Source organism: Prionailurus bengalensis, chromosome B3 (genome assembly GCF_016509475.1).
Source record: "Prionailurus bengalensis isolate Pbe53 chromosome B3, Fcat_Pben_1.1_paternal_pri, whole genome shotgun sequence".
In the NCBI taxonomy this organism is placed as follows: domain Eukaryota; kingdom Metazoa; phylum Chordata; class Mammalia; order Carnivora; family Felidae; genus Prionailurus; species Prionailurus bengalensis.
The window spans coordinates 4,256,054-4,277,809 of NC_057355.1; the positions used below are offsets into that span (position 1 = coordinate 4,256,054).

Here is a 21,756-nt window from a genome sequence, read left to right on the forward strand (position 1 = left end):
GAGCAGGGACAGGTGTCCCCACGTCTCATTATTTCCCCGAGACAAAGGGCAACTGTTCAGCCCTTCCCACCGCTGGAGCTGGTAACTAATGTACCTTGTCTTTGGCTGGAATCCTATCAATCCTTGAGGCCACCTTGGTGAAATCCTGCTGATTAGAAAGCTATTTGGCAGTTTTATGTGACTTTGATCAATAAGGATAAGAGAAAACAGATTTTTCTTTCATAAATACTGCCTGGAAGGCCAACATCTTTCAATAGATGAGGTCCACGGGGAAGATACAAATAATAAATGAGTATTTCCTGGTCACGAGGTTGGAAACCAGTGAGTTAACTGTGAGGTAGAATCAAGCCCAAATAATAACGAAAAAATGAGGGCTCTGGCTTTTTCTAGAGCAGCCCGTGGTTTGGGAGATACTCAGCCAAACACCTGGGGGCTCAGAGGGCACCTTGGGGGCTCAGTTCCCTTGGTGCCAAATTGCCAACCAGCTTCTGTCATCTCTGTCCCCTTGCTATCTAAACTTTTTAAAAAACCACTTTGTTGGTGGGGCGCCTGGGTGGCTCAGTCTGTTAAGCGTCCGACTCTGGACTTCGCCTCAGGTCATGATCTCATGGTTTGTGAGTTCAAGCCCCAAGTTAGACTCTGTGTGGTGCAGAGCCTGCTTGGGATTCATTCATTCACTCATTCATTCATTCTCTCTCTCTTCTCTCTCTCCCCCCTTCTCTCTCTGCCCCTCCCCGGGTCATGCTCCCTCCCCCGCCCTGTAAATAAATATTTATTAAGTAAATAAACTTAAACCAACCACTTCACTGAGGTATCATTGACCTGCAAGAAACTGTACATATTTAATGTATACAACTTAATGAGCCTGGAGATACATACACACCATGGAACTGTCACCACTGTCTGTGCCATAAATATTTCCATTCCTTCCAAAAACTTCTTCCTTCTTCATCATCATCATCCTTATTATTTGTGTGTGTGTGTGTGTGTGTGTGTGTGCACGCACACTAAGAAGTTACCGTAAGTCTACCCTCTGCAAATTTCCAAGTCTACAATGTCATATTGTTAACCACAGGCACTGTGCTGTAGAAAGTTCTTGCCTGGCTCCATCTGTCAGCTGGTGCTGGGGCCCTCACACACCTGTCTTATTTGGTCCACGTGGTTGTACATTTGACCTTTGGCTGGGGAAGCAAGAGACACCATTTCACATTGTGTGCAGTCAATAAACCTGTTCTCTGTCCTGCCAGAGAAGACTCCAGATGCATAGCCACCATGCCACAGTCTTTCTCCTGTGCACACAGGTGCTCCAAACACAGACAGGTAGGAGCTCCCTGGATTCTGAGGCAGTGGCCGTGACTTGTTTCCTGGGGGTATTCTTAGTGCCCAGCCCAGCCCGCTTACGTAGCTGCAGAGTAAATATTTGTTAAGTAAATATGTATTTATATTAGTATTCGTATTCGTAAGAATGGGAGCACAGTATGATGCTGTTTTGTGACCTTGTCTTTTCTCTCAATACTGTGTCCTTAACATCCACAGTCCTAGTATTGGCTAGCCTTTGTGGGAGTCCTGGAACCTATAAGGTTGTTGGGGTTTTTTCCTTAATTTTCTTTTCTCTTCTCTCTCTCTTTCTTTCTTTCTTTCTTTCTTTCTTTCTTTCTTTCTTTCTTTTCTTTCTTTCTCGTTGTTTGTTTTGTTTTCTCTGAAGCAAGAGATTTTGAGTGACATTCAAATCCTCCAAGGTCTAGATAGTTCTGTTCAGAAGGATCTGGGACTCTGCCACAGTTGATGGCCTCCTGATTTTGTAACTTCTGGGTGTAAATCATTGAACTGTGATGAAATAGAGAATGAATCATAATGGATAAAGAAAAAAGGAACATCTTTCCATCTTAGTAAGTAGGCACTTACGGCTTGTAAAGGTTGAATGGTATTTGTTGCATGGATATGTGGTTCTTTATTTAGCGAGTGCCTTGCTCTGGAGCCTGTGGATTATTTACGAGATTTTTTGCATGTATGTGTGTTTATTTTCATTTTCCGTAGACAGTACTTCAGTGGCCGTCCTTTATGCCTGAGTATCTTTGCATACCCTCCTTCGTTGCCCCTGAGCAGATTCGTAGAAGCGAATGCTTGGCTTCTGGAGTGGCCAGTTTTAAGGCTTGGGCTGCATGGTGATAAATTGCCTACCATCAAGTTATACGCAAAAGAGACAGATGGATTCCACTCTGACAGCCTGGATTTTTAACAAAATCTTTTATTATTTTTAAAAATTTCTAATAAGGTTATTATTTTTGAGAGAGCATGAGCACAAGCAGGGGAGGGGCAGAGAGAGAGAGAGAGAGAGGGAGACACAGAATCCGAAGCAGGCTCCAGGCTCTGAGCTGCCAGCACAGAGCCCGATGAGGGGCTCCTTAACCATTTTTAGGTGTGCAGTTTGGGGGCGTGACACACATTCATTTTGCTACGTGACCGTCACTACTGCCCATCTCAGAACTTTGCAGCCCGTGATTGATTTCTTTTCCCTATTCTTTCTAATTTGTAGCTGAAAGGCTCTTGTTTTTGTTCACTGTGTCTCTTCGACCGAGAAGGCGTAACTTGTCACCACGCGCTGGGGACGCGTGTCTCTTCGGGCCGTCTTCGGGCCTCATCCGTGGCTCCGTGGAGCCATTCGGTGCCGTGGGCCATCCCGCCTGGAACCTCTGTGCCCACAGGCGTCGGCCTTAGCCGCCTTCTTCGCTGCTTTCGTCTGCCCCTCTCTGCTCGCTCAGCTTCCGCACTTCACCTGCCCGTCGGTGCGCGCTGTTCAGTTTCCTCTGCGCCTTTGCGCGGTTCTCCACCTGCTGTTCCCACCCCATCCTCCCGAGGACACCATTCCCCACCCCTCCAGCCCCCCCCAGGGGCCGTGCCTCACACTCTGCGGTCATGGTAAAATAGGATAAAGTTCACCATTTTAACTATTTCTGAACGTATTTGCAGTTCAGCGCCATCGAAAACATTCACCGTGCTCTGCACCTGTCACTACCATCCGCCTCCAGGACTTTTTCATCTTCCCAGATGGAAATTCTGCCCCCAGTAAACAGTAACTCCCCACCCCTCTCTCCTCCCAGCCCCTGGCACTCACCGTTCTACTTTCTGTCTTGATGAACTTGACTTTTTGATTCACATGAGTGGAATCATACAGTTTTGTTTTGAGAGAGAGAGAGAAAATGAGCAGGGGAGAGGGGCAGAGACAGGGAGAGAGAGAATCCCCAGCAGGCTCCATCCACAGCACGGAGCCTGATGTGGGGCTCGATCCCACCGCCCTGGGATTATGACCTGCGCCGAAATCAAGAGTCAGATACTCAGCTGAGCCACTGAGGCACCCCACAGTTTTTTAGCCTGTTGCGTCTCGCTCAGCATAACGTTTTCAGGACTCGTCTGTGTTGTAGCATGTGTCAGGACCGCATCCCTTTTATGTCTAAATACTGTTCCATTGTATGTTCATCCACTCATCTGGTGGTGGACACTGGGCTGCTGCTTCCTTTCGGCTGAAGCGAATAACGCTCCTGTGAACACTGGAGTACGAGGGTCTGTTTGAATCCCTGCTTTCAGTTCTCCCGGGCGTGTGCCTAGACGTGGAGTTGCTGGGTCCCGTGGTAATTCTGCGTTTAACTTTTTGGAGCAAACCTCTTTCCACGTGCTCTGCACACTTTGTGAATAAATGGCGAAAAAAGAGATGGCAGCTGAGACCTCCCAGGGCACCAGGCTGAGGGACTGTGCTGTGCGGGGACCCTGAACGTGGGAGTCTGGACGAAGGGTCCAGGCAGGGGCGGGGGCAAGACCTGGTTCCTAAGGCTGCACAGCTTGGCTGCGTGATCGCTCGTCTGTGCTTAGTTTACTCTTCCGAGCAGTGGCTTCTGTGTCTCTAAGGAAGGTGGCCCCTGAGTGCTACTTGCCGGGATGAAATACCAGAAGCGAGGACAGTCGCCGAGATGAGGGGATGGGAGGGCTGTGTGCTCTGGGCTGTGGGTCCCCGCTTAGACTGTTGGGCCCTGCTGGCAGGCACCTTTGGCCAGGAGCAGCTGGGGCATTTCCGGCTGCAAAAGGGAGGTTCTAGAAGGATCTGGAGCTCTCCTCTCCTTGCGGCTCAAGCCTCCACACGATGGTCAGAGTAACTTCGAGGCAAAGGAAGAAAAGTGGAGGCGCTCCCTGAGCACTGGGTGCTTCTGTCGGTCTCCCTCCCCAGGGCACAGGGATATGCTGGGCTGTAACTCTGTCCAGGCCACTCCAGACCAGCAGAGAATGGCAGCACCCGGAAGGGCATCTTCCTAGCCTTGAGATGAGGCCTCCCCGCCGTCTACAGGTTGGCCTGCGTGTCCCCAGGTTGCCTTATGGAAAAACCATTGGCTGCACTGTTGATTGAACTCCTTTCTTGGCACTCTCTAAACCCCGCCTCTCTGTGTTTTCCGTGTTTCTAAAAGCACGCAAAAAATTCTCCTGTTAATAAGAGACTTTGAAATAGGCAGTCTGGCTCCTTCCTTGGCCACCAGCAACCAAGAAAGGCAGTGGAGTAGGCACACCTCTGTCTCCTCGGGGTGGATGTCCACGAGTATCCTTCTAGAATGTGCTAAGTATCTGTTAGCCTCTACTCCCACCCACTAGGATGACTGTAATCAAAAAGGCAATAACAGGTCGCCTGGGCGGCCCAGTGGTTCCATGTCTGACTGTTGATTTCGGTTTAGGTCATGATCTCACGGTTCTTGAGTGGGAGCCCCGTGTCGGGCTCCATTCTCTCAGCAGAAGGCTCTCTGAATTGCAAGCTCTCTGCTTGGAATTCTCTCTCTTTCCGTCTCTCTCTGCCCTTCCCCTGCTTGTGCTCCTTCTCTCTCTCTCTCTCTCTCTCTCAAATAAATAAATAAACTTAACAACAACAACAAAAACGATTAAAAAAAAAAAACCTGAAAAAGGCAGTAACAAGTGCTGGGCGGGAGGTGGACAAATCGGAACCCTCCTACGCTGCTGGCGGGGGCCGCAGGATGGTGCGGCCTCTTGGAAGTCAGCCTGGCGGCTCCTCAAAGAGTTAAGCATCGCGTTACCCTGTGACCCTGCAATTCCACTCCTAGATGCGTATGTACCCAGAGCCAAGAACACATATGCGCACGTAAACGTAGGACGCAAGCAATGCCTAGCAGCGTTATTTATAAAGGCCGAAAGGTGGAAACGGCACAAATGCGCATCCACCGATGAACGGGGAAACAAAACGTGTCCGTATCCATACAGCGGATGAACGTTCAGCCAAAAAGACCAGTGAAGCATTGATGCACGCTACAATATGGGTGAACCTTGGAAACACTGTGCTCCGTGAAAAAAGCCACACACCGTATGATTGGATTTATATGAAATGTCCAGAACAGGCGAATCCATGGAGACAGAAAGGAGATGAGCGGTTGCCTGGGGCTGGGAGGAGGGACGATGGGAGAAGTGAGGACGGGGTTTGGGGGGAGGGTGACGGAAATGCTCTGAAATGAAAGAGCGGTGATGCTGTACAATCCTGTGAATCAGCTGAGACCCCTGGAACTGTGCGCAGGGGGAGTGTTATGGTGTCTGAATTACAACTCGATAACAATAACGTAAAAACTATCCGTTGTTCATATGAAATTTAAATTTAGCCAGAAATCCTGTAGTGTGTGTGTGTGTGTGTGTGTGTGTGTACGCACGTGCACGCGCACGTGTGCTTGCCAAATCTGGCACCTCTATAATTGCCACCTGTTTTTCTAGACAGTTTTTTGTAATACACGAAATATCTGATAGCCTGAGAGACCAATTGATAGTGTAAATGGAAACATCACAAATGTGCTTTTGAGGTATATCTGCACCTTAATTTTATTTTTTAATGTTTAATGTTTGTTATTATGTTAAGAATAATGTTATTATTAATGTTTAATGTTATTTATTTTGAGAGACAGAGTCCGAGCGGGGGAGGGGCAGAGAGAGAGGGAGACACAGACCCTGAAGCAGGTTCCAGGCTCTAAGCTGTCAGCGCAGAGCCTGAGGTGGGGCTCGAACCCACAAACTGTGAGATCATGACCTGAGCTGAAGTCGGACGCTTAACCGACTGAGCCACCCAGGCGCCCAACCCCCCAGTTTTAATGTTATTTATTTATTTGTTTGTTTGTTTGTTTACTTTTAATTTTTTTCTAATTTTTTTTCTTTTTTTTCTTTTTTCTTTTCTTTTTTATTTAAAAAAATTTTTTTAAACGTTTATTTATTTTTGAGACAGAGAGAGACAGAGCATGAACGGGGGAGGGTCAGAGAGAGAGAGGGAGACACAGAATCGGAAATAGGCTCCAGGCTCTGAGCTGTCAGCACAGAGCCTGACACGGGGCTTGAACTCATGGACTGCGAGATCATGACCTGAGCCGAAGTCGGACGCTTATCCGACTGAGCCACCCAGGCGCCCCTAATGTTTATTTATTTTAAGGAAATAGAGATAGAGCATGAACAGGGAGGGGCAGAGAGAGACACAGAATCTGAAACGGGCTCCAGGCTCCGAGCTGTCAGTGCAGATCCCAACGTGGGGCTCGAACTCACAAACCACGAGGTCATCACCTGAGTTGTAGTCGAACGCTTAACTGACTGAGCCACCCAGGCGCCCCTCCCCCCCAGTTTTAATTTTAAATAGGAGTGAATCCTAAGATAACAATAGCTTTTTTCCTCCCAAACCCGAATTCAGAGGAGTAGCCACACATTCAGCGAGGGTTGGCTTCTTGAGCTGGTCCTAGAATACTGACTTTGCTACCCGGGAACGTGAAGGGGAAATGATGAACCATTCAAGCAGTTTGCCAGAACTCAGACTAATTGACCAGTAAAGGAGAAAACCAGTCTCAGACTCCTACATTTTTTAAACTTGAAAACGTTTTTTAAATTGTGAAAGCACACAGTCACTCTTTTTGAAGACTTTTTGTTGAATTTGATGATCACAGGAGAGACAGCTAGGTTCCGTTTGGGCGAGCGGAGCTGAGGTGGAAAAGGGATCATGTTCCCTGCATCGTTATATTCAGAGTGAGGGGACTCGTCCCAGGTCCCACGGGCAGGGCCAGCAGCCCCTGCTCCAGGGCCCTCGCCTGGTCCCCCTCCTCCTGCCCTGTAGGAAGAGAGACCACCCAGTCTGAAGTTTGAAGGAGCCCCTCTGCTTTCTCAACATTGTCCCCTGACGGGACAGAAATGAGATAAAATCCAACGCTATTATGTCCCTGAGACAAATGAAGATACTTAAATCTTTTCAGTCCACCGTTCAGATATCTGTCATTTTGCTTTCCTTTCCCAGAAAAGGTGGGGCGCGTGGTAGCTCTCAATAGACGTGAAACCAAATGGTTGTGGGGTGACCCCGAGGACTTTTTTTGAGCTCCAGGACTTTGCTGCTGCCTCCCTGGTTCCGTTGTCTGTGTCCTCCTTTCTCCCTGTGGGCGTTCTGAGTGCTCTCGTCGACCCAGTGGGCTCCCCAGCGTAGTCTAACCCCGCAGCGTCACCCCGAAAACGGAGCCCGTCGGCCTTCCAGCGTCTCGGCCAGATGGTCCGCGGGCAAGGTGCTCAGCACAGTGCGGACATCCCTCCACTGCCCCAGCCAGGAAACTCGGCCTCTGGGGCGTCCTTCTCCCTGTTTTCTTCCACATTTGATGTTGAAACAAAACCGAATCGATAAACAAACAAACAAAAAAAAAACCCAAAGCAGTGGTATCGCAGTTTGACTCGGGTATGGTACAATTCAGTTATATAAAATACACAATTCATTGATTTTTTTTTTTTTAAATATTCAGAACTGGTACAGACATCCACACCATCTAATTTTAGAACATTTTTATCCCTCCTTAAAGAAACCCAGAACCCATGTGGGGCACCTGGGTGGCTCAGTCGGTTAAGTGTCCAACTTCGGCTCAGGTCAAGATCTCACAGTTCATGGGTTCCAGCCCCGCGTCGGGCTCTCAGATGAGATCTGTCAGCACAGCGCCTGCTTCAGAGCCCGCTTCGGATCTTCCGTCCCCCTCTTTCTCTCTCTGCCCCTCCCCTGCTTGTCCTCCCTCCCTCCCTCCGTGTCTCTCTCTCTCTTTCAAAATAAACTTAAAAAAAAAATGTTAAAAAAAAAAAACAACCCAGAACCCATTAGCTGTCACTCCACATTCTCCCCATTTGTACTATAGACCAATAAAAAAAGCCCTCAGCATTTAAAATTGAGAACGCTGTTCTTCCCGTCCTTTAAGAAAGATCCCATCTGCCGTGATCGGGCATAATGTTGCCAAGTCATATCCTCATACCAGGTGTGGCGTGCAGCCTCCTGTATTTTGTTTCCATCGCGGTGTAATATGGGACTCTGTGCGCAGATGCATCATAGCGAAGGGAGGAGAAACTGCTGCTTCGGCAGTATTTTGTGCTCTCCTGAATTAGCTGTCCCGGGGTTCATTAATCGTTAGGACTTGGGCAGCTTGCCACCTGGCTTTTTAGAAATCATCACTTGGATGTATTCCGATCCTTGGCTTGGTGTTCGCAGTACATGAATCACAGAACTCTGCTTTTTTGTTTAGAACTCCCTTTTCTCCTGATAGATTCAGACGGGCTGGGTTTTGATAGCACAAATGCTCCCTCGGTATGCCACGTAACGGAATAAAATCACGAATATGTGTTAAAATCCTCAGACAGTGTTACCTTCCAGAGACAGAATGTGAACAGAAGGTGCCCATCGATGTGAAGGCCAGTTTGCAAGTGGGGGTCGCTCGCTCCCGTGTGGTTCCAGTGACGGACACTGCTGCACCCACAGCTCCCAGGTGACGTCCAGCAGTCTGGGGTAGAGAATACCATTTCTTTTTTTTTTTGTTTTAATTTTTATTTAAATTCCAGTTAACATACGGGGTAATATTAGTTTCAGATACACAATAGAGTAATTCAACATTTCCATGCACCGCCTGGTGCTCATCACGAGTGCACTCCCTTTTTTTTTTTTTTTTAATGTTTATTTTTGAGAGAGAGGGAGACAGAGCACGAGCAGGGGAAGGACAGAGAGAGGGAGACACAGAATCGGAAGCAGGCTCCAGGCTCTGAGCGGTCAGCACAGAGCCTCGTGCGGGGCTCGAACTCACTAACTGAGAGATCATGACCTGAGCCGAAGTCAGACGCTGAGCCAGCTGAGCCGCCCAGGCGCCCCTAGTGCACTCCTTAATCCCCATCATGTATTTTACCCATCCCCTCACCCACCTCCCCTCTGCTACCCAGTAATTTGTTCTTTAAAGTCAGGAGTCTCTGGGGCGCCTGGGTGGTGCAGTCGGTTAAGCGTCCGACTTCAGCCAGGTCACGATCTCGCGGTCCGTGAGTTCGAGCCCCGCGTCAGGCTCTGGGCTGATGGCTCAGAGCCTGGAGCCTGTTTCCGATTCTGTGTCTCCCTCTCTCTCTGCCCCTCCCCCGTTCATGCTCTGTCTCTCTCTGTCCCCCAAAAAATAAAAAAAATAAAAGTTGAAAAAAAAAATAAAGTCAGGAGTCTGTTTCTTGGCTTGTCTCTTTTTCTTTGTTTATTTTCTTTCTTTAGTTCCATGTATAAGTGAAATCGCATGGTGTTTGTCTTTCTCTGACTTATTTCGCTTAGCGTAACACTCTCTAGGTCCATCCATGTCATTGCAAATGCCAAGGTTTCGTTATTTTTTGTGGCTGAGTAATACTCCGTTGTGTTTATACCACACCTTCTTTATCCGTTCATCTGTCGACAGACACTTGGGCTGCTTCCATAGTTTGATAATGCTGCTGTAAACATTGGAGCCTAGGTGGCTTAGTCGGTTGAGCATTCGGCTCTTTATTTCTGCTCAGGTCATGGTCTTGGAGCCCGTGGGATTGAGCCCCGTGTTGGGCTCTGCGCTGACCGTGGAGCCTGCTTGGGATTGTCTCTCTCTCCTTTTCCCTCTGCCCCTCCCCTGATTGTGCTCTTTCTCTCTCTCTTTTTCTCAACAACAGCATTGGAGTGCATGTGCCCCTTCAAATCAGCATTTTTGTATCCTTTGGATAAACACCTAGTAGTGTGATTGCTAGGTCGTAGGGTAGTTCATCAGTGTCTTAGAGTTTTCAGAGAGGTGTTTTTGTTTTTTTTCTTTTTTTCCCAACAGTTCTTTAACAAGATTTATTTCTGGGGTATCATCATTTTTGTCAGTTTTGCCTATGACACATTTTTAAAGTAAATTTTCTCAGTTATACATACAAAAAAGTGCATACATAAATTATAAGTGTAAAACCCAGCTCAGGGAGTTTTCACAAAGTGAGCACAACCACACGTCCATCACTCAGATGAAGATAGAGAACATCTCTTGCGCTCCAGAAGCTTCTCTCGTGTCCCTTGCAGTTGAGAGCCGAGTGAGTTTTGTTGTACTTTCTGTCTTAATCCTGCCCTTGGTCTTGTCTTCCCATAACCTGTTTTCCTGCCCTGCACCCCAGAGAAGCTCCCCACCCTACCCCATGCGCATATTTGACTCCCACACCAGCTCTGCTTTTCTGAAACTCTGCCTCTTCTCCTCACTGGCGAGATCCCCACCCGCCGCTCGGGACCACCACCCCTCTCGGAGACTCCTGACCCTTCCCCAGAGTGGATCCGATTGTCCCTCTGGGGCAGCCCACAGCCTGTGAACCAGTCCTGGAAGTTCGTCAACCCCACATCACAGGGGGACCCACCAAGAACGTGTGCGGAGAGCCCCGGAAAACCATCAAGCCCTCGGGGATATAAGGCAGCGTTATTAAGAAAGCCTGCCAGCATTCATCAGGGTCACTTGCCTCATCTCTGATGTAAATGTGACCCAAAAAGGGAATCCCCAGTCGGTGGAGGAGGAGGGTTTGTGACAAATGTGACTCACATGAGATCTCTCGTTTATCAGGTTTGTTAATCCGGGCAGTTTGGGGGCAGGCAGAAATAACTTGAATAGAATGGGTCCCCTGTGACCCGCTTGTCAGTGCTCAGACCAGGCGAGGACACAGACTTCTGGCTAGCGTCAGCAGGTGCACGTTCACCCCAGGGAGCCCCTAATCCTTTGTCGTCATGGGGTAACGGGGAGCGAGTCCCATGCCCCCGCTGATGAGCGATTCCGCCTGCATCATGCTTAATTCCTCGGACTTCTGTTTCTTCCTTTTTAAAAAAAAAAAAATTTTTTTTTTAATTTTATCTTTTTAATTTACATCCAAATTAGTTAGCATACAGTGCAACAATGATTTCAGGAGTAGATTCCTTGATGCCCCTTACCCATTTAGCCCATCCCCCTCCCCCCACCCCTCCAGTAACTGTCTGTTCTCCATATTTAAGAATCTCTTCTGTTTTGTAGCCCCCGTTTTTATATTATTTTTGTTTCCCTTCCCTTATGTTCATCTGTTTTGTCTCTTAAAGTCCTCATATGAGTGAAGTCATATGATGTTAGTCTTTCTCTGACTAATTTCACTTAGCATAATACCCTCCAGTTCCATCCACGTAGTTGCAAATGGCAAGATTTCATTCTTTTTGATTGCCGAGTAATACTCCATTGTATGTATATACCACATCTTCTTTATCCATTCATCCATCGATGGACATTTGGGCTCTTTCCATACTTTGGCTATTGTCGATAGCACTGCTGTAAACGTTGGGGTGCATGTGTCCCTTCGAAACAGCACACCTGTATCCCTTGGATAAATACCTAGCAGTGCAGTTGCTGGGTCATAGGGTAGTTCTAATTTTAATTTTTTGAGGAACCTCCATACTGTTTTCCAGAGTGGCTGCACCAGCTTGCATTCCCACCAGCAGTGCAAAAGAGATCCTCTTTCTCCGCATCCTTCCCAACATCTGCTGCTGCCTGAATTGTTCATGTTAGCCATTCTGACAGGTGTGAGGTGGTATCTCACTGTGGTTTTGATTTGTATTTCCCTGATGATGAGTGATGTGGAGCATTTTTTCATGTGTCGGTTGGCCATCTGGATGTCTTCCTTGGAGAAGTGTCTGTTCATGTCTTTTGCCCATTTCTTCACTGGATTATTTGTTTTTTGGGTGTTGAGTTTGACAAGTTCTTTATAGGTTTTGGATACTAACCCTTTATCTGATGTGTCATTTGCAAATATCTTCTCCTGTTCCGTCGTTTGCCTTTTAGTTTTGCTGATTGTTTCCTTCGCTGTGCAGAAGCTTTTTATTTTGATGAGGTCCCAAAAGTTCATTTTTGCTTTTGTTTCCCTTGCCTCCGGAGACGTGTTGAGTAAGAAGTTACTGCGGCCAAGGTCAAAGAGGTTTTTGCCTGATTTCTGCTCTAGGATTTTGATGGCCTCCTGTCTTATGTTTAGTTTTTTCATCCATTTTGAGTTTATTTGGTGTCTGGTGTAAGAAAGTGGTCCAGGTATTTTTCTTCATGTCACTGCCCAGTTTTCCCAGCACCACTTGCTGAAGAGACTGTCTTTCTTCCATTGGATATTCTTTCCAGCTCTGTCAAAGATTAGTTGGTCATACGTTTGTGGGTCTATTTCTGGGTTGTCTATTCTGTTCCATTGATCTGAGTGCCTGTTTTTGTGCCACTCGGACTTCTGTTTCTAACAATGTTCCGTTGCATCAATGTGTTTCTTTGCTCCGTACCTCCTTGTTACATGGGCTGTAACTTTATAATAATATATTTCAATATCTGATAGGGCTGAATCTCCTCATTGCTCTTCATTTTCAGAATCTGCTTGGCTGTCTTCATACGGTGAGTTTTCCACATGAATAACCCTATCTAGTTCTAAATATATTCCTGTTGATCATTGTGACAAATGTATGTATTAATTTAGGGATGACAGACAGCTTTATGTTCACTTGTCCTATTTAAGAGCAGAACGTGTCTTATTAAAGTTTGCTTTTGTGTGCCTTTAGAAGTTCTTGGGATGCCTGTGTGGCTCAGTCAGTTGGGCGTCCGACTTTGGCTCAGGTCGTGATCTCACAGTTTGTTGGTTCGAGCCCCGTGTCGGGCTCTGAGCTGACAGCTGGGATCCTGGAGCCTGCTTTGGATTCTGTGTCTCCTTTTCATTCTGCCCCTACCCTGCTCATGCTCTGTCTCTCTCAAAAATAAATTAAAAATTTTTTTTAATTAAAAAAAAGAAGAAGTTGTTAATTTTGTTGAGGGGCAGAAAGAGAAAGAGAATCTTAAGCAGCCTCCATGCTTGGGGCAGAGCTTGACCCTGGGTTCGATCCCACAACTGTGAGATCATGACCTGAGCTGAAATCAAGATGCTTAACTGACTGAGCCACCCAGGTTCCCCTGGAAGTTCTTAATTTTTTTTTAATACGCTTTGTGCATACCTCTTCAATAGATTCCTACACATAGTATGCTTTTGGTTGCTACTGTCCATGGGATCTTTAAAAAAAAAAACCATTATATCACCTATGTGGTAAGGCTGTTGGTTTTATTTGTTGACAATTTTATAATTAGTCATCTTGCTGAATTTTATTATTCATATTCACTTGATTTTCAGCTGATTCTCCTGGGTGTTCTAGGTGTGCAGTCATATTATCTGCAAACAACAATCACTTTACTATGTTATATTTACTATGGGGCTTTTGTACGAAAGTAGAACCATGGGATGCCCACGAGTTAGAGTCTTTGCGTGGAAGAATGCACTAGAGGGACCTTTTGTCCGTTATCTCCTTTTTTACCCTCTCTGTGTGCTAGGCTTTGGAAATCTGAGACTGCCAGCTAGCGCCTTATGAACCATCTAGAGCAAAGTCTAGGAGCCAAGTGAGCCAGTTCTGCTGGTCCCTGTGACAGATGCTCAGTCCCGAGCCCGTGTCCTGGGGCACACATGAGACGTCTCGCGGTGCTCTGATGGGACTTGACGGATGAATAGAAGCTTCTGGCCAGCCAAGCAGGGGAGGAAGTATGGGCTCGAGGCAGGTCACGTGCACATGCACATTGGAAATGCAGGTGATTCGGAAGTGCCCGCAGGAAAAGAGCAGGGCCGTCTGGGGTGGCTCACCGGGGGCTTGCAGACCACGTTAGCACGACTGGAGTGGGTCCGAGGGAGCATAGAACCGGGGAAGGTGTTTGCATCGGGGCAGACCCTACCTTACTGTCCGCTGAGCTTGAGGGCAGGCCTTTCTCTTGGTGTTGTGTGAGTGGTGTTGCAGGGGTTCAAGACCCAAGGTAGCTAAACTAGTTAGGGCATCCTGTGAGACTCTGAAACGGTTTAAATAGCTGTAACATAATGCCTGGATGCTTCGTTTTCATTCAAATCAAACAGAAGTACGAATAATAAGAATCATGAGGTTTTACAGATTCATCTCAGAAAAAAGCTGAGCATTGCCAGTGAAGGATTATGATACATTAAAACATCATTTTTCTTTCTTTCTTCCTTTTTTTTTTTTTTCTTGCAAAAACTGGCCCTGCCAGTTCTTTGCAGAATTATCTTACACGGAGCCAGGAATTGTTCAAAGCGGGAGTCTCTGCTGAGTGGGTTTCATATCCCAAACATACATATGTTGCACAGAGTGTCTAATTATTCTTGGGGACAATTACTGTCAGGTTCCAAAATGTGTTCAATGAGCAGCAATTGGTGTTTATTCAGCTCTAAAAAGACTGTGCGAGGGAACAGTAGGTTATATTGTCTGCCTAAAGAAACGTTTTTGCCATCCGGAAACATCTGCTTTCTATTTAAAGCGCTGGAGAACGAATGGGAGTATTTTTGAAATACACTCCCTAACCATGGAACACCAAAGAAAGGAGAATAAAATTGGGTATGAAGGTAGTTTCTGTTCTCTGATACGCACTCCCCTCAGCTTTTCCCTGCTGGGAGGGAAAGGCGGCCTCCCGGGTTGGAAAGTTCTGCTTCTCTTGAATTTTTCTATTTATACTGATTTGCACACTTACAGGAACTGACTTCTGTGCCCTAGTTCCAGCATTTTCGTTTTTTCAGGGGATCTCTCAGAGCTGGGGTCTGCATTTCTGAATTCTACGGTCAGGTTTATAGACTCCCCGGATTTTGCCCATAAAGATGTAAGGATTTGTGGTATATAGTAAACTTTCTATGAAGGTCAATGTATTAGTTATCTTTTGCCGTGCAATAAGTTGTCACAAACTTAGCAGCTTAAAACAAAACCCTTGCTCTGGATCTAGAGTCTGGGCATGGCTTAAGTGGGTCCTCTGGGTCTCTTAGGAGATGTCGTTAAGGTGTCAGTGGGGGCTGAGATCTCATCTGAAGACTCAACCGTGGAAAGATCTGACCTCAAGCTTCTAAGCGGTTTGGGCAGGATTTTAGTTCCCCGGGCATGTTGGACTGAGAGCCTCATTTCTTCTCTGGCTATTGGCTGAAGGCCACTCTCCGTTCTGCAATTGGGGGTCTCCCCAGCATGGCGACTTGCTTCACCAATGCCATCAAGAGAGTCAAGAGAATCTGCTAGCAAGACAGAAGCTACGATCCTAGGTAGCTTACTTGCACAATGATGTCCCATCACCTTTGCCGTATTCTTTTGGTTGAAAGCAAGTCACAGGTTACCCTCCCTCCCCCACCCCCACTGTCCTGTGCTCAAGGGAAGCGGCTTACATAAAGGCGTGATTTCCAGGAGGTGGGGATGGTTGGGAACCATATCAAAAGCTGCCTCTTGCAGGGGTGCCTGGGTGGCTCAGTCGGTTAAGCGTCCAAATTCAACTCAGGTCTTGATCTCACAGTTTGTGAGTTCAAGCCCCGCGTCAGGCTCTGTGCTGCGAGCTCGGAGCCTGGAGCCCGCTTTGGATTCTGTGTCTCCTCCTGTCTCTGTCCCTCCCATGCTCATGCTCTGTCTCTCTGTCTCTCAATAATAAATAAACATTAAAAAAAAAGTAAAGAAAAAAAAGCTGCCTCTTGCAGACAGCTATTATTTTAGAGAGTGTGGCATAATGATTAAGAGGGAGGGTGACCATGTTACTTAGAGCCGACTTCAAATCTCAGGTCTGCCGCTTACAGTGTAGCCCAAGGCAGGTCCTTGGCCTCTCTCAGCCCCCATTTCCCCAGACAGAGAATTGGTGTGCTCCTAAAGGAGAGGTCACATGTCAAAACCAGCAGATGGTAAGTAGTCATTAATGTTAACTGCTGGCTTTTTTTTTTCAATCCTTCCCTGCCCCCCCCCCCCCCCGCCTTTTTTTAAAATATCATTAGATTTTTGAATTTTAGAAGAATTAAATGGAACTGCCCACTGGCCTCAGGCTTGGTTATTCACGTGGAAATCTCAGTATCGCAGGTAGTTTCCTGGGTGTAAAGCTGCTACCAGGCCCGCTGGCTTTCCCAGGACTGAGGAAGGCAGGTCCTGGGCTCTCCCCGCTCTGCCCTGCAGAGACCTGACCACGGCGAGCGGGGCTGCGGCCACCGAGGGCGTGGCCAGCTGGGTCCGCTGTGCATTTCCGACACACTTGGGGTTCTGGGTGAGGCCCCAGGGTGACCCACGATGGCTGTGGCCCATCCCCAGAGCTGAGCGGGCAGATGTGGAGTTGGGGCATCTTCCTGTCCGTGTGTTCACCTTGACCTGAATCACGCCATGCACATGACTCTCCTCTTGTGCTTATCCCTGGTCAGGAGCTCTCCCGTCTCTTGTCTGTCTGTCCCTCCCACCCCGCCTCTGTTCGCTTTGCTCTCCTCACTTCCTCTCTCCTGCAGGCCTCAGGGACACAGGGTGCTTGCAGGAGATCACTGCTTGGCCACACAAGCTGCACCCCCGTCTCTGCCCAGAGCACTCCTGCCTCACCGTGCATCTCCCCACCCTTTGCACCCCAAGTTCCTGTTCTTGGTGTCACCGTAGTCCCCTTCAGGCTGAGGGAGGAAGTGTTCGAGTCATTCCGTGTCATTCAAAGTTAGCTGTGTCTTTCTGGAGGAGAGATGCCAGCTGTGGGGTCACTTTTTCCATCTTTTTATCTAGATCACCTGCTACGTCTGATGTGCGTATCTCCCCATTTTCTTTGGGGGTAAAAATCACCTGGAGCTCTTGTTAAAAACAGAGCTACCCAGGAGCGCCTGGGTGGCTCAGTCGGTTGAGTGCCCAGCTCTTGATTTGGGCTCCGGTCATGATCTCACAGTTCCTGAGTTTGAGCCTGGCATTGGGTTCTGCTCTGAGAGCACAGAGTCTGCTTGGGATTCTCTGTCCCCTCCCACTCACCCTGTCTCCAACCCCCCGGCTGACTCTCCCCTGTTCATTCTCTCCCTCTCTCTCTCTCTCTCTCTCTCTCTCTCAAAATAAATAAACTTAAAAAAGAAATAGACCTACCTAGCTCCTCCCTCTAGAGCCAGGTTTCTGGGGAGTGGGGAGTGGGGTAGGTTGGGGCTCAAGATCTTGGTGTTTTTTTTTTTTAATGTGTATTTATTTTTGAGACAGAGACAGAGCATGAACGGGGGAGGGTCAGAGAGAGGGAGACACAGAATCTGAAACAGGCTCCAGGCTCTGAGCTGTCAGCATAGAGCCCGACGCGGGGCTTGAACTCATGGACTGCGAGATCATGACCTGAGCTGAAGTCAGATGCTCAACCGACTGAGCCACCCAGGCGCCCCGGGGATCTTGTATTTTTATTAAGTGCCCCAGCTAATTTTTTCAGAGGTTTAGGAAACACTGGTCTAATGGTGCTAAAGCCCGGACCCAATCCCTCTTTCTCAGTGTGGAGGACACGAGGGCAAGTCTGAAAGCCGAGCCCTTCCCCAGCGAGGGCTCCTGCCTGACCCCCGGGCCCCTGCCCGCTTGTTCCCCCTCGGTGCCGGGGAGGTGCGGACTTCAGCACAGTGTGGTTATTTTCTCTTATCCAAGTACAATTGGCATATCGCACTGTGAGTTTTAGGTGTATACCGTGATTGGATATGTGTACACATTGCATGATTTCTTTGGAAACCTTTTGTGTGGTTTCTGCCCTTTCCGTCAGCCCCTCTTCTTGCGTATGCACGAGAATGCCATGTGAACAACTGTTTTCCTTTATGGTGTTGTGCTTAGATGATTCGCAAAACATGGTGCCGGGGCCGACAGCACAGCTGGGGGATCCAGATGTCAGACTTCCCCACGTGGACGTGATTAGCAGCGCACACACTCCCCGCAGGCTGGCCCCTGGTGACAGCAGAGGCGGGAAATCACAATGAGAATATCCCTTTTGTTTCCACACGCAGTCCCCCTGCCGCTGGAAGGGTGTCGGTTTGGGAATGGGGTCGGGGGGTGAACTTAATCACAGTTGAGGGAAGACAGATGTCCTAGTAATCCACACCCCCAGGGGCACATGTCCTGCTCTGGGATCTAAAAGGGAGGTTTCTGGGGGGGGGCGGGGGGCAGTGAATGTTTCTTTTGGTTCTTCTGGAAAGCTGGCCTCTTGATTAACAGGTGCATCGAGGTGGCATGCATAGCATGCCCTTGGCTTTTATTCTCCCAGAACAACAGTCATGAAAATCTTTCTGCATTTGTCTACAGTCGATGGCCGATGCTGATATTCATGGTGATGTTCTGTACTCTTTGCATGAGGCTCAAGTAGTAAATTGCTTTTCTAGGAAGAAGTTTCTCTTCTAAGAAAGAGCTTTCTTTCCAGTAATGAGCCTTCTGTAGGCAGGATGGAGTCAAAGCCTGCTTTGCCTGAAACCACTCTGTCTAGAGACCAGACTACTTAAAATTCACTTTCTCCTTTTGATTTTTTTTTTTTACCCATTTGTCACGTCCTACTGTTTTATGTCGTCTCTTTTGGCATCGTCGGGATTTTGAAAACTCGTCCTAAGTTACCTTTTGGTTTTGTTTTTATCTCTAGTAAATGCTTATTACACTTGTAGCATTTTATGAATGATGGGGCTATCTTTACATCCTGCTGGCTTTTTCCCCCATCTTATTTTAAACACTTAAAGGATTTTTTTTAAGTTTATTTATTTTGAGAGAGGAAAAGCATGTGTGCATACATGAGCAGAGGAGGGGCAGAGAGAGAGAGAGGAGAGAGAGAATCCCAACCCCATGGGTTTGAACCATGAGCCAAATTAAGAGTCAGATGCTTAATCGACTCAGCCACCCAGGCGCCCCTGAACACCTTAAGGATTTTTGAGCCAGTTTGCCTGAAGACCGTTTCTTTAAAATTAGGTATATTCTGCAATGAGGCTGTGTTTGATTTTTACCTTACTTTGTGAGGCAGACACCTTAAAATATGAATTGCAGTATAATACGTTATGGTTTTTATCCATCTGCCTTATTTCTTGATGCTTATTGTCAAGATCGAATTCATTCCCCACTTGTCAGAAAGAAACCTGGATAGTGTGCTCATTTGGTTAATAATCACATTAGGGGCGCCTGGGTGGCTCAGTCTGTTGGGCATCCGACTTCGGCTCAGGTCATGATCTCACAGTGCGTGGGTTCAAGCCCCGCGTCGGGCTCTGTGCCGACAGCTCAGAGCCTGGAGCCTGCTTCAGATTCTGTGTGTCTCTCTCACTCTCTCTGCCCCTCTCCCACTCACGCTCTGCCTTTGTCTCTCTCTCAAAAATAAAGATTAAAAAAAAACATGCAAAGAATCACATTAAAAATTTACAGACGTGCAGAGGGAAAAAGCAACAACAGTGATACGGAGGCAAGAATAGCAAAAGAGCTGGGTTTCATGACTTTAAAACTCAAAAAGGTTTATAAGTTGGAAACAGAACTTGAAGGCTCAGTCCATTACGAATGAAGCCATCATTCATAAAATGCTGCGGATTTGAGAAGTACTCACTAGAAATGTAACAACCAAGCTGCAAGTGGATTACAGAATGCTCAAATGGTGGCAGAATCCCCCAAAATAAATGTGTCGCAAAATCCCCAAGAGGCCAACAGGCTGTCAGGAAAAGAGCCGGCCTGCGGCAGGATGCAAAACACTGGACTAGGAGTGGCATTTAAGGCAAATTGTTTGTTAGGACAGTGGCCCTGAAGCCTCGGTGTGCGGGGTTTCAGTGCCTCCTCTGCTGGGGTCTCCTTTTCCCCTTATTTTCATTGTCCTCATGCATATGTATCTTTGCCAGTAAGCTATGAAAGTCTCTGGGGGCCACGGGGGGGCCAGCAGTCACTAGCGATACACGAAGCCGTCTTCCCTCAACTCACGCGCGCTTCTCTCCTCTCGCAGAGAACAGCCTATCTTCACCACGCGGGCGCACGTCTTCCAGATCGACCCCAGCACCAAGAAGAACTGGGTGCCTGCAAGCAAGCAGGCGGTCACCGTTTCCTACTTCTACGATGTCACCAGGAACAGCTATCGCATCATCAGCGTGGATGGAGCCAAGGTACCACCCCAGAGGCTGATTTTAACATCCTCCATTCCTCCCTTCTCATCAAAGGCAGATAGGTTTGAGACTGGAGGGGAAAGGGTGCACCGGATCCTGATGCTTAACGCAAATGCTGCTGTTAAAATCACGACGTTGGTATAGTCACACAGCCTGCTTTTTTTTTTTTTTCATTTAAAATTATGGTAAGTGAAAAAAGAAAAAAAAAAGATTTCCCTGTTACCACATTGGCTTTGTAACTGGTGTTTTAATGCCCGTGTAATGGCTCCACTGAGGTCCCGTAATGTTCTCGATCTCTCCCCTTCTGGTTGCATATGTAAGTAGCTTCCAGTTTTTTACTGTTACAGATAATGAGCATCTTCTTTTTTTTTAATTTTGTTAATGTTTATTTATTTTTGAGAGAGAGAGAGAGACACAGAGTGTGAGCAGGGGAGGAACAAAGAGAGAGGAAAACACAGAATCTGAAGCACGTTCCAGGCTCCAAGCTGTCAGCACAGAGCCTGACACGGGGCTCGAACTCACAAGCCGTGAGATCATGACCTGAGCCGGAGTCAGATGCTTAACCAACTGAGCCACCCAGGCGCCCCTAATGAGCATCTTTATGCAACAAATACTCTCACTCATTCAGCACATACCTAGTGCTTTCTTGTGGATATTTCCTTAGGATGGATTCCCGAAAGTAATATTATAGGCCGAGATATTAACTATGGCTTATGATGGACGTGACCAAATTCCTTCTGAAGAGTCCCTTCTTCCAGCACGCACGAGAATGCCCGCGTGTTACACCCTTACCAGCATTGGGTGTCCTATCTAGTCTGGTTTTGGTGGTGTTATTCCTGGAAGTTGAATTTTATTACAAGATTTTATAGTATTTCTTGAAATACATTTTTTTTTTCTGGATGCTTGTATTATTCTGCTGTCTTCCTTGATATTTTGGCCACATTGCTATGGGAGCAGGATAAAGAAGGCATGTCAGCAGTATCACCAAGTTAACAAAAAAAGTAGATTTGATGCTTTATGAATTTTTTTTGTTTGTTTTTAATCTCTGTTCATCCCACTGGACAGTTTTACAATTTACATTATCTGCTGCACCAGAAATTCAGTCTGTCTGGGCGCCTGGCTGGCTCAGTCAGTAAAGTGTGCAACTCTCTTTTTTTTTTTTTTAATGTTTATTTATTTTTGAGAGAGAGAGAGAGAGAGGGACAGAGCATGAGCAGGGGAAGGGCAAAGAGAGAGGGAGACACAGAATCCAAGGGAGGCTCCAGGCTTCGAGCTGTCAGCACAGAGCCCGACACGGGGCTTGAACTCATGAACTGTGAGATCATGACCTGAGCCAAAGTCGAACCCTCAACCAACTGAGCCACCCAGGCGCCCCTAGAGTGTGCAACTTTTGTTCTTGGGGTCATGAGTTCAAGTCCCACGTTGGACGTAGAGTTGACTTAAAAATTTTAAATAAATAAAGTCACTTATTAAAAAAAAGAAAGTTAGTGTATCTGAAGCTGAATTCCCCTATTTGCCCTCTAAACCACCTCTCCATTTTCATTCCCAATCATTTGGGCT

The 21,756-nt window shown here is 47.3% G+C and overlaps 1 protein-coding gene across 5 annotated transcripts in view; it reads left to right on the forward strand.

Moving 5' to 3' along the window:
• HOMER2 (homer scaffold protein 2) overlaps positions 1-21,756 on the forward strand; it is a 106,749-nt gene that overhangs the window by 46,609 nt on the left and 38,384 nt on the right. For all 5 annotated transcript variants that reach the window (XM_043554645.1, XM_043554646.1, XM_043554648.1 and 2 more), the window contains one exon: positions 20,040-20,196. In XM_043554645.1, coding sequence (XP_043410580.1) covers positions 20,040-20,196 — 157 coding nt within the window. The remainder of the gene's footprint in view (positions 1-20,039; positions 20,197-21,756) is intronic.